This window comes from Engystomops pustulosus, chromosome 2 (assembly GCF_040894005.1).
Source record: "Engystomops pustulosus chromosome 2, aEngPut4.maternal, whole genome shotgun sequence".
NCBI lineage: Eukaryota > Metazoa > Chordata > Amphibia > Anura > Leptodactylidae > Engystomops > Engystomops pustulosus.
In genome coordinates this window covers 68,910,478-68,924,221 of record NC_092412.1, presented here as the reverse complement: position 1 = coordinate 68,924,221, position 13,744 = coordinate 68,910,478, and the positions used below count along the sequence as shown (strand labels likewise).

At 39.1% G+C, this 13,744-nt stretch overlaps 1 protein-coding gene across 2 annotated transcripts in view; it reads left to right on the top strand.

The window, feature by feature from the left end:
* Positions 1-3,979, top strand: part of RB1 (RB transcriptional corepressor 1) — a 90,844-nt gene extending 86,865 nt beyond the window's left edge. For both annotated transcript variants that reach the window (XM_072135211.1, XM_072135210.1), the window contains 4 exons: positions 1,123-1,153; positions 1,478-1,611; positions 2,167-2,216; positions 3,790-3,979. In XM_072135211.1, coding sequence (XP_071991312.1) covers positions 1,123-1,153; positions 1,478-1,611; positions 2,167-2,216; positions 3,790-3,878 — 304 coding nt within the window. In that variant the 3' untranslated portion in view covers positions 3,879-3,979. The remainder of the gene's footprint in view (positions 1-1,122; positions 1,154-1,477; positions 1,612-2,166; positions 2,217-3,789) is intronic.
* The last annotated feature ends 9,765 nt before the right edge of the window (positions 3,980-13,744 follow it).

Here is a 13,744-nt window from a genome sequence, read left to right as displayed (position 1 = left end):
AGAATAAGTGCCCTTGTCTTATGTTGTTCAGTAGTATTAGTGACAGGAAATCCAGAGTCCCACCCCATGTTACATCATTGTCTCATACAGTTTATCTCTAGTCTATTGTTAATTTTATGCGCGGCTCTTTCACCTCCTTTTCACAAATGTTGCTTTTGTCCACGTGATATTCAATGGATAACACACAGGGAAATTCATTTCTATAAGCACCCAATGTGAATACTATTGCTTTTCTTATCGGGATGTTTTTTTTTTTTTTTAAAGAAAATCAAAATGACGTAATACAACATGTAGAAGTATCCACTGTCCAACATCCATCACCCCAAGGATTCTGGTGCAGTAGGAATTTGTTCTCCAGCACCTGTTTTAGGCTCTCTGGTGTCAGCTGGATAGTGCCAGGCTGTCCACTCCAGCCCAGGTCCGACCACCTGACAGTACATAGCCTAATTAGCTTAATTTGTTATGACCTTTCCTTTGGAAATAATTGGCACACATTAATTGGAAACATTGCGGAAAAAAATTCCAACTTTAGTTCGAATCAGTGTAGCGGCATATGTTAAAGGATTGAAAGGTGCGGAGATGGTGAAATGTCCTATCCATGATTCAGAGGATCTAAGACTTCACCTTTAATACAAAGCTTTGGTTGATTTGGATATTACCCTGAATGGGTTGTCCATGTTTAGAATCATCTGGCTTCTTTCTTATAGAAGCAGCACCATAAATGTCTTGTGTCTCGTTTCTCTTATGGCTATTGAGGTGAATCGCAAACAATGAACATAGACATTTTTCCCTCCAGTACAACTCCCGTCAATGTTTAGCATACAACATTGTTTAAAGGGGTAGGATAATGTCTGTAATGTCATCATCTACAAGCATCAGATAGACATAGTAGCAAATACGTGGCGTGGCCTGTAGATAATGAAATACTTTAGCAATACTTTACCTCTCCTTAGGCAATTGTCTCACGTACATCAGGTGTCCATAGGTTTTGGATGCTTAGAATAGTGTGGCATGTTATAATATTTTGTTCAGTAATAGAAGCAATGATGCTAATGTTAACAGTGTCTATCCTCCTCTTTATCTATACGTGTAAAGTATTAATATTTCTACCATTGCTCTTAGAATCTTGGTGTCCATTGGAGAATCATTTGGGGTAAGTGCTCAGTTTTCTATATTTCACTTTGATACAGTTTATGGACAGATAATATTCAGTCATGTGATTTTTGGAGGGTTTTTTTCGTATGCTTTGTAAACTTGAAGCACATTTGATTCAGTGATTTCTTTATTGTTATTAATATACTTCTCATTGCTTCATGTATTCCTGGTGCAGAACTCCAATAACATCCATGATGGCATAAAAGTATTACCTTCCTTTCATATTTAATGCACCCATTACACTTGTAGAGCACTAGATCAGTGTTTCACAGATTATTGCTCAAATTGGTGAATGATACAAAGTATTTTTGTTGTCTTTCAGGTATCGGAAAAGTTTCAGAAAATCAATCAGATGGTGAGCAGCACCGAGCGGCCCATAAAGAGACATGCAGATGGCGCTGCCCCCAAACCACTCAAGAAGCTTCGTTTTGATGGCCATGATGAAGCAGACGGAAGGTATGAGACAGGAGATTTATTTTATATTATGATGATCTGTATCATCAAATCCAGATTTACTTGCTGCCATGGGCAATTCATATTACCCTCCAAGTATAATGTAAAGAAGTTTTAGGGAAATGCTTCTGTAAATTGGAAATTTGATTATCTACATTAAGAACCTATTCTATGGGTAGGTCTTCAACCTACCCATAGAACCATTTGGTTCTATGTGATTCCATATAAGGGATTTTCATCTTCATCATTGTAACCTCTAATTCACTATATTACTTCCCAGAATAAGTGACATTGTATCCAATCACTGTATCTTAATGAAGTGTGACATGTTCTGTAAGGTTAATAATAAAGCTGCCATAGTAGTATCCAGTACACACACCCTTATATTAAAGGGATATGACTCTTAAGTAAGTAAACAGCACACCTCTGTCACTGTAGCTATAAATGTCTGTACCCACTGATAAGACGCAGGTGTATTTGTCATATTGTTACAGCTTTCCCTTATTGCTGCTGTATCTTAGACCTCTTCCCTAATATTTGACTTGTTCTTTTTTTCAGCAAAACTCTATCTTCAGAATCAAAATTCCAACAGAAGCTTGAGGAGATGAGTAAGTGTTTCCTATCGTGTCAATTATTCCTGCAGATTTGATGTGCGTTGCTTCCAAAAAAAATCTTTGGAGTTTTTAGCAAAACTTTTTCTCACTAAAAAGTATGCCTTACAGTCCAAAGTCATGAGGATGAGCACACCCCAGACCCTCCTGGCCACCGTGCTGGAGATTGGGTGAAATGCTACGTCAGCGATTCACCCAATCTCTGAGAGTATGGTCTCGGCACAGTTCTCTCCCTCCTTGACATGAGTAATAACTGCAAGACCTTAGAGAGATGTCATGTGACTGATAATATTCTTCATCGCTGTTAATTCCTTGAACCTTTTCATGCTACCGTTTGGGATGGAGCCACAGGATGGGAAGAAAAGTTATCTAAGGCTGCGACTAGATGTGTCTAGATAAATGGATGTAGCAGAGCCGTGGGTGAATGAATGGATGGATGGATGTAGCAGAGCTGTTTATGTATGAGTGTGCAGTAGTGCTGTGCCTGTGTGTAACTACCAGGAATTTTTAATTGGTGTCAAATATATTTTTCCTTTTATTTTGATGACTAAATTTGGAGTTGCTTGTAATTGCTTGTATTGCCATAGGTTGGATAAGCTCATAAGTCAGTGTCAGTGTCAATGTCATATCTCTGTACTTCTGGGCTCAGTATGAGTAATCCTCATTTTCTCAAGACTTGGACTTCTTGGTTGTCACGGCTGAGGCCTACATCCGATCACACATTATTACCACTGTAATGATCAGGGGATTTATTTCATAGTGTTTGCACTGTAAAAGCAATGAGCCGATGACCAGGAAGTTGGCTATGAGACATAAAATTATATAAAACAAGAACTGAAAGGAGACAGTAAAAGTAAAAAGAATTTCACAATTGGACTTCCTTTTTTTTAGTTTATTCATTTCCTGCATGTCATAGCTGCCTAAGCGGGACCATACTGCCGCTCACTAGCTTGTAATGTCAAGTGTCTCATCCCCAGACAAAAATATTACAATTAGAGAAGATCAGAGACATGTAAACTATACACTTCTACAGAACTTTCCAGATGATTTTATCTAAGTTGAATTTTGCATTTACAGTAAACTTCCATTTTTCCACGCTACACAGTATATAGTGTAATAATTCCTCATATTCTGTATACATATCCCCCATGGGGAACCTCACAAGTTACTGCCATCAATAACAGTCGTGTGTATTACCCTCCGACAGCAGCGCCAGATTGTAGATTGATCACATCTTGATCAAATATGTCACCAATGTAATCTGCAAATACAGCCTACCTAGACCCCTACTAGAGGGCGAGTCCAGTGAGCATGACAAAGTGATGGTATGACCACTGTCACTTTACACATTATATTCCTTGGACCATATTAAACCTCTTTTATTAAAATCCTAGAGCACTGCATTAATTTCTGGGTGTACAGTGGCTTGTGTAGTTTAGTTTCTCTCTCAATAATAGACATGTAACCTCCACGTGTCCTTTTTATTATTCCATTAATAAAGTCACTTTATCCAGTGTTAATAATATGACTGACTAGATGTATTTGTCTTTTTTTTTTTTTTTTATTAAAGAATCTGCAAGGTCAAGAATACAAAGGCAAAAGTCAGAGGAGTCATCAGACCTGAAGAGTGAAGACTCCATAAAGAAGGAGGACGAGTGAGAAGTCGTCTCGCACCCCCACTATACTTACTGTTATATATTCAGTCATTGGTATTCCCTGACTTACCATTACCACTTCTATAAACTGCTACTTGACTTACAGCAGTGGATTAGATAATGGTCTCATCCCAAAATCACATCTCTTACATACTATCATTTATATATAGAAAAGAAAATTAAACCTCTGCCATGTTTTTGTGAAATGTTATAACTTTTAAATGGTGGAGATCAGACACCTACAGATGATCACAATGATGGGGTAGAAGTGCTCTGCTTGGCCCTAGACACTGCCCTCTCACGGGAGAACCAAAGGGGCACGGTGCTCTGATAAGTTTTTCTGCCTCCATTTAACAGTTTGTGGTGGGCTCAGCATCCAGAACCCCACTGCTCATAAATGAATGGCTGTGCAGGACCTGGAGTGCACTATTTTATTTTTTTTATTGTATTTTACTTGAATTTTATTTAAATGTTGTGCACATTTTCACTTGAAGACAACTACTTGCCATCCCAGCTGTGCCCTCTGCAGCGCTGGATTGTGGGCTCTTCTCTACATTTAGGGGTCAGTTCTTTATGGGGATTTTCTCTTCAGTCTCTTTTATTTGCTAATATCTCAAGTTTAAACCTAAGAAAACTGAAACCAATATTACCATACCCAGGAATCCCAACTCTACCAGTGCCATGGCCAGACACGAAGAAGGGCACTGACATTTGCCAAGTGCCAAAGACCACTTTTGATGATGTTGCATTGAAAACTGGTTAGAGTATGTGTTAATAGTGAAATGATATGTACCAGGGAGAGGACATAAGCTCGATTAACCATATATATGTATGTGTGTGTGTGTGTGTGTGTGTGTGTGTGTGTGTGTGTGCCTTTAACAATATGTATGGAGTTTAATGTGGTCATGTTTCATCTTACCCTTTGGAGTGTGTACTAAATGTGTTTACTAGACCCTTTGATCTGAGTAGTAAGTGGCAGCCTGTAGATCCCAGGGATTTTCTGTACTAGATTACTGATGATCTGGCTGTTTTACATGCGTGTCAAGGTTTTTGACAATTCAAAACGGCAACTACACTACACTTTCATCATTTGTCATGATCATGGGGCTCCAAGTCACTGACCTCCTTCACCAAGAACATTGTCTAAGTGGACAGGATTGTGGGTTACTGGTTGTCCCCAAGTGGGAAAAAGAGACGTCTAGAGGGTGCTGATACTCAAAAATAGGGATTTCTTTATTTGGAAAGGATATTGACATCGCGTTTCACACTATGCAAAGTGCTTCATCAGGTCTATTACAATACAGAAGTAAAAAAAAAATAACATCAATGGATAAATAAATAGATAAATCGAGGGGGGATGATGATAATTAAAATTAAAGTATATATACACATATGTCTATCTGTGCCTTATATGCCATAAAAGAATGTGTTGTTCTATCTATATATGAATGAAATATTTGGGAAGTTTGTAGGGATAGGTGGTAAATAAATAATTAAAAATGATTTAGGAAGGATCAGCACATGAGATAGATTTATAAATAAACAAATAGTTAATTCATTAATTCATGTAATCATGTAATGAATTAACTATTTGTTTATTTATAAATCTATCTCATGTGCTGATCCTTCCTAAATCATTTTTAATTATTTATTTACCACCTATCCCTAAAAACTGTTCCCGAATAATTTGTTCATTTATAGATAGAACAACACGTATTCTTTATATCAGTTATGGCATATAAGGCATAGACGCACATATGTGTACATATAATGTATTTTTAATTACCATCATCCACCCCTCGATTTATCTATTGATTTTCTTTCTTTTATTTTACTTTTATTGTAATAGACCTGAGGAAGCACTTTGCATAGTGAGAAACGCAATGTCAATATCCTTTCTGAATAAAGAAATCCCTACTTTCGAGTACCAGCGCCCTCTAGACCTCTCTCTTTCCCACTTGGGGAGTTACAACCAGTGACCCACCCTCCTTGTACACACCCTCTATATCCAACCCCTGGGTAAGGGTGGGGACGCGGCACCGGTTACTCACTACATCTGCCCACACCAGTGTTGTGCCTGTATTCAGGCGAGTACATCTCTCACCTATATGAGCACCTCCGACCAACCAAGGATAATCTGGCACTAGGTAGCGCTATTTCTCTCTGTATTCCCCCTTCTTTCTTCAAACCTTTATAGTAAGAACATTGTCTGGCAGATGATCCTGTTAGACAACGATTTTATAATAATACAATGTGCGTGTTATTTTTAATGCATCCTTTATAGGGCAGCTGAGATTCCAGCACTGGTTTCAGATTCCTTTACCCTAACCACAAAAGCACGTGTAACATGCCCAGACCACATAGTTGGGGCTATTGCTTTCGGAACCATAGAGATTTGTTGACGTAAGAAGTAATATTGCACAGAGGTTTTTATAAAAATAGCAGAATGTGCCTTTTATTTGTCATAGTTCCGTGACAGATGGAGTCCTGTAATCTGTCCATATATGATCAGACATAGTGCTATCAGTTGATGGCTTTCCTCTCTGTGTGATCTGGAATAAAACCCTTGAGAATTTAGTCATTCCTTATATTGTTTATTTGCCTTTTTCTGCATGTTTGCCATTTCCATGTAAAATGAGGTATTTTATACAACGATAAAGATATAAGTATTCCCAACATACAAAACCTGGGTGTGTCATAGTTTATTTCATATGTAATACCACATATTGTGCTGCATTGGAGACCTCTTTAATTTGTAAATAACTCTTAAATCAGTAAACTTGAATTTTTCAAAGCATTCACCTTTTTTTTATTCAGCTGGGATGTTTAAAGGACATCTACCAACGGGATGAAGGGCTGTATGCAAATGAGCTCATCAGCCAGATATCCCTGTCTATGAAATGGCAGATTTCTGAACCAGGGGCTTTACATATTAAATGTGTTTGCCCATGAAAGAAATTTTGATCCCCTAGTGATGTTTACACAATAAAGGTGATTTTTGACCCCTTACAATTTTACTCAGTTTTATTAGTGTCTCTCTAAGTAGACACTTCATGATTCCTCTAGTTCTCTGTGCTGACAATGTGGTTAGATTATAAGGGTCCAGGGTTTATCTACACTTTAGCTTCTGAACAGTCTACTAGTATCTGACACATAGAAAAAAAGAGAGATGAGACAGACTAGAGTCATCAGATGGATATAAGACACAATAACTCGCTCAGCTTTGCTACCTTGCCTATTCATTATAACACAGTCGGTATTGCTACATCACCGCCTCCCCTGGGATCCAAGCTGCTAGAAACACTGAACCAGGAAGTGCCTGTGGCTGTAGTGCTGTCTGCAATGCAAGATAAGCTAGAGGGAATCTGCCACCATAGTCAGAAGATTTACGTTCATATCCAGGGAAAACAGATTGTGTACACCAGGACTGATAGGTTGGACTTATATCTGTAAAATGCTATATTTTTGTTAATAACAGTGAATTAGAGAAAGTGTTATTTTGTTATCCAAAATACTTACAAGAAACTTGTCTTCGTGGGAATACCCCTTTAAGAAAGTGGTGCAGAACATTTAATAGATTTCTATTGGCTATTATCTGTACATAAAAAACCAAGTTATAACACAACATCACACAGGAGCAACAGCACATTACAATTACAGTCATATGAAAAAGTTTGGGAACCCTATTAATCTTATTTATTTTTGGTATTTTGCAAGTTATTTGTTTAATTTATCTAATAACTGATGGACACGGTAATATTTCAGGATTGAAATTAGGTTCATTGTACAGAAAATGTGCAATATGTATTAAAACAAAAATTGACAGGTGTAAAAGTATGGGCACCTCAACAGAAAAGTGACATTAATATTTAGTAGATCCTCCTTTTGCTAAAATAACAGCCTCTAGTCGCTTCCTGTAGCTTCTAATGAGATCCTGGATGAAGGTATTTTGACCATTGCTCTTTACAAAACAATTCCAGTTCAGATATGTTTGATGGTCGCCGAGCATGGACAGCGGCTTCAAATCATCCCACAGATATTCAATGATATTCAGGTCTGAGGACTGGGATGGTCATTCCAGAACATTGTAATTGTTCCTCTGCATGAATGCCTGGGTAGATTTGGAGCGGTGTTTTGGATCATTGTCTTGCTGAAGTATCCATCCCTGGCGTAACTTCAACTTCGCCACTGATTCTTGAACGTTATTCTCAAGAATCTGCTGATACCGAGAAGAATCCATGCAACCCTCAACTTTAACAAGTTTCCCGGTGCCGGCATTGGCCACACAGCCACCAAATGTTACAGTGGGTAGCAAGTGTTTTTCTTGGAATGCTATGTTTTTTGGCCGCCATGCATAACGCCTTTACGTATGACCAAACAACTCAATCTTTGTTTCATCAGTCCACAGGACCTTTATCCAAAATGAAACTGGCTTGTCCATATGAGCTTTTGAAATACCTCAGACGACTCTGTTTGTGGCGTGTTGCAGAATCGGCTTCTTTCGCATCACTCTCCCATACAGCTTCTCCTTGTGCAAAGTGCGCTGTATTGTTGACCGATGCACAGTGACATAATGCTGCAGGTCTTTGGAGGTGGTCTGTGGATTGTCCTTCACTCACCATTCTTCTTCTGCCTTTCTGATAGTTTTCTTGGCCTGCTACTTCTGGGCTTAACAAGAACTGTCCCTGTGGTCTTCCATTTCCTTACTATGTTCCTCACAGTGGAAACTGACAGGTTAAATCTCTGAGACAACTGTTTGTATCTTTCCACTGAACAACCTTTGTTTTCAGATGATTTGGGAGTTGTTTTGAGGAGCCCATGAAGCCTCCTCAGAGGAGATTCACATAGGAGAACAACTTGCAAGTGGCCGCCTTAAGTACCTTTTCTCATGATTGGATATACTAGGCTATGAAGCTCAAAGCTTAATGAGGTTACCAAACCAATTTAGTGCTTCAGTAAAAAGTAGTTAGGAGTATTCAAATCTAGCGAATGACAAGGGTACCCATACTTTAGCACCTGTCAAATTTTGTTTTAATGCATATTGCACATTTTCTGTAAGTACAATAAACCTCATTTCAATCTTGAAATATTACTGTTATTAGATATATCAAACTGAAATACCTGTTGCAAACCCCCAAATTTTGTACGATTTTAACACACATGAAACCCACAGCATGCTCTACTTTTGTAAACTAAGGAATTGTTTAGGCTATGTAATTCATTATGTTTAAGACCCCCCAGAAGCTGTGTGCATGTGGATGATATGTGGCAAATATGGTTATAATTTCTTCATATTTTTCCTTTCCACAGAAACACGTAAAGCCCACTGTGTTATTCATGGTTATATTTGTGTCCTGTTGTGTCGGGAACAGGAATAGGAGAAGCCACACTATAACAATGGGACATTATCTTACATAGAAGGCCCCAGTATAATGTACAGGAAATACCCTCATGCACCCATCCATCAGGGTCTATTCATAACATACTCTTTGAAGAAACATGAATGTTCTAACTACATACAATAGATCCAGATACCTTATCTGATAAAGATATGAGCTTTAGTAACATGCTCTATATTCTGATGCTACATCTTTTGTAAAAGATAAAGATCAGTGAGAATTAGGTGTCAGTCGTTAGATAGGGATAGTTTATAGTGCTACGCACATGCAGAATGCTTGAAAAATATTACGGATAATTGCTGGTCAAATAAGGAAACATATTTCAGTCTAAAATATATATTTGTATATATATACATGGCGCAGAAACATTACTGGTAAGATGGTGTTACAGTGCAAAGTGGATAGTAATGACACTATATGGAGCATTGTCCCTTTAATGAATTGAGGGAAGCCTGCTTGACTCAGGGACTGATCTATATTGTGATTAAATGCTGTATAGTCCTGTACGGCACTTTCATTCCTATATGTATATAAAACTTACTTCACTCCTGGGGTCTTTACTCAAAAAAATTTACCCTCACACCGCCACATTGACCAAAAAAATTGCAAAAGTTTCTGTTAAGCAATGAAAAATGTAGGTCATTTAAAAAAAAAAAAAAACTATCAATTTGGTTTCGCTGTATGCGAATTAACCCAGAGAAAAGGATATTAAGGTTCCACAATAAATTGTAGAAGACATTGATGAAAAAAAAATTGAAGGTGGAAATCAAGTTCGGAGATAGGGGGTTAAAATTTAAATTGAAAATGTACTCTGTAATCCAATGTTATACTGTGGTGAATTTCATAAGGAAAACACATTTCACCAATTCTATTGTACTAGACTAAAACTAGGACAAATAAAACCACTAATTTATTTTTTTCAAATGATTACAAAAGTGTCTTATGACAAAGCTTTATTAACATAGAAAATAATAGTTATCTACAAGGGCCACAGAAGAGTCAAGTCCTACAACACATTTGTCCAACTCTAAAACATCTCCAAAGGGTCCCTTCTGCAGCCATAGAGCTGACATATCAATAAATAATTACAATTTCTACTGAATTTTTTTCCCCAACAACCTGGATAAATAGACAGGACACACACTGCAGAATCCCTGTGGACATTGAACAGAAATGACAGAAGTCACATGTTTTGGCGGGTTTAAGATTTAATATAAAATGCATTTTTTATTTCCTTTGCTCTATAACATAGACAGGTTTTCTTTAAGGATTTTTCACCTTTACATGAGTAAAGACACTAGTAGTTGGTGGGAGGGGATATGACGCCCGGCCAACCATGATTACAGTGTCAGTGCTGCCATTTGCAGGGAAGAAGGGACTCCTTGCATTATATCACTATGACGTCTGGAGTCAGATGGGACACTGCACGGCCTTACACATTCACACAATGCAGACTTACAGCATCTGATTTCCAGTTCTAAATAGGTTTCTCTTCAAAATGAGCATACACTGAGCTTTTATATTTAGTAGGATAAGAGGATTCTTGATAATAAGCAGGTCACAATTGGTGGGCATTTATATAAATATCGTGGACAGAACAGAACAAAGAAGTCGGATATATATATTTAAAAAAAGGATTATGCAAAGTCCAAGGAGAACTCGGGATTCTTCTAGTTCTGTACATAATACACTATTACAAAAATGAAGAACTTATATATTTTGTGTTTATGAGCCCCTCAGCATGGTAACTATTGCTGCATCCAATTCATGTAACCCTCTGAATGTTCCTCCTAAACTGACTATTCCTATAGTGAAGTGATGTGCGAGATGGAAAGGTACAAGAAAGGCTCCATGCACATGTCCTATGCAGGTACGTGAATAATGAAAGGCTGCACAAACAGGAATAGGACCTGCCCTGTGTTTTACATCTTGGGCCGTGGGCTCATGCACAGGGCCATGGAATCCACAGCCCATAGAAGGGAATGTAGACGTGTGCTAGATTAACAGACATTCCTGTGCAAGTAGGCCATGGCCCAGTTCACACCTGCGTTTGGACTTCCACCATTATCTTCCGTTACCAAAATGATAATTATGGAACTCTTAAGAGATCCATTAAAATGACCATTTATCAATGGACATCTAATGGCTTCTGTGAGGGTGTGTTCACATGTGGCGCTTTGGATGCGTCAGAACGTATGCATTTGGCAGCGTGTTTCTTCATTGCTGTAAGTGTAAGAAGATGCAAAAAACCTTTACACAACTGCTTACAATGTGTTTGGCTACTCTGGAAGCGGTTTTTCTTCATTGCTGTATGTGAGCGTTAGATTGCATCACTCCTGTTTTTGCTTCCATTATATGAAAGGAAAGTTGGACGTAATCTGTAGTGCTATTTTATCTCGGGTAATGGAAGTGGCACAATAGACATGTAACACATCTGTTAAACATCCATTATTAATCGCAGAAGTGGTTCCATGGTGGAAATCCAATGTAAAAAGTTAGGACTTCCCTTGGGGCTGGCAAAGAGGTTCTTTGAATTACTATCACTGGTATATAATATGATAGAAGTGCGTTTTGCATCTTCCTGGAGATCCTTTCAGGATTACCCGATGAAGTGCAAAACGTACAATAAAATAGAAGAAAAAAAACCTCTGCGGCAGTGGCAAGTGCGAGATGTTAGAAACGGCAGTTCCAGCAGCACAACTCAGAAAGGTGCGCAGTTACCCAATTCCATTACACCTGAAAGATTATCCTTCAGGATAGGTGAGCACTTGTCATTTTTTCCCCATAGCATTTCCCATTGTTGTCATTTTAGCAAGGGAAAATAATGGAAGTTCCATACGTGGGTGTGAACAGGTTAATTCTTGCATCTACGCGATTGGATCTCTGTTTGTTTGGTGTAAACGTCTGGAAGACAACACAAAGATGCTGGAGACAAGCAGAGATTCCTGGGGGTAGGCCAGAGCATAAAGGCATGAGTTTGGATGGTGTTCACCACTGCAGGTTTAATGAAGCCACACAGCATTGGTGGTAACTGCAAACATACAGAGCAGTGCATTACAGATGTGGTGACTTCTCATACCGCAAACTTTTCCTATGACAAAACTATGCAATGCATATATAGTGTGAGGGTTTTTTTCCTAGGAGTGTAAGAAAGCAAATATTTAAAGGAAATCTCTCACCATGCTTTGTTAGCATTCTGAATCATTTTGGTACTTTACATAAGTTTAATTCACATTACCTGGCTCCCTGCCAGCAGCATGTGGCAAGTCCCCGGGTGAGGGGCAGCTGCAGCCTGTGTCAGTCTCCTCTCATCCACACATCCAACTCCCTCACCCCTTCCCTCTTCCTGTCATGTGCATTAAGCTGGCAGGGGAGGGAGGGGGATGGTGTGGAGGAGAAGAAGAATGAGGAGACACAGCAGCTGCCCCACCCTGGGGCTCCTCACACTCTGCTGGCAGAGAACAAGGTAATGTGAATTAAACTTATATAACCCACTGAAATGATTCAGAATGCTGACAAAGGCATTTTAAAAATCAGTATAAGTTATGGGAACCTGTCACCAATTAAAAATCACATTCCTGGTGACCGGTTCAATTTACTTCTAAAAACCTGCAGTGCGGTATTACCAACCAAAACACACGCTTGTATAGAAGTGTGTCTTGACACTCTGCTCTACTGTCCTAACGTGCTGTACAATATACTGCCTACATATATTACTATTCCAGTAAACCAGCAGCACTGGTCCATAATAATCACATACACTCACCGGCCACTTTATTAGGTACACCATGCTAGTAATTGAGATCTGGTGACTGTGGAGGCCATTTGAGTACAGTGAACTCATTGTCAGGTTCAAGAAACCAGTCTGAGATGATTCCAGCTTTATGACATGGCGCATTATCCTGCTGAAAGTAGCCATCAGATGTTGGGTACATTGTGGTCATAAAGGGATGGACATGGTCAGCAACAATACTCAGGTAGGCTGTGGCGTTGCAACGATGCTCAATTGGTACCAAGGGGCCCAAAGAGTGCCAAGAAAATATTCCCCTAACCATGACACCACCACCACTAGCCTGAACCGTTGATACAAGGCAGGATGGATCCATGCTTTCATGTTGTTGACGCCAAATTCTGACCCTACCATCCGAATGTTGCAGCAGAAATCGAGACTCATCAGACCAGGCAACGTTTTTCCAATCTTCTACTGTCCAATTTCGATGAGCTTGTGCAAATTGTAGCCTCAGTTTCCTGTTCTTAGCTGAAAGGAGTGGCACCCGGTGTGGTCTTCTGCTGCTGTAGCCCATCTGCCTCTAACTTCTACGTACTGTGCGTTCAGAGATGCTCTTCTGCCTACCTTGGTTGTAACGGGTGGCGATTTGAGTCACTGTTGCCTTTCTATCAGCTCGAACCAGTCTGCCCATTCTCCTCTGACCTCTGGCATCAACAAGGCATTTCCGCCCACAGAACTGCC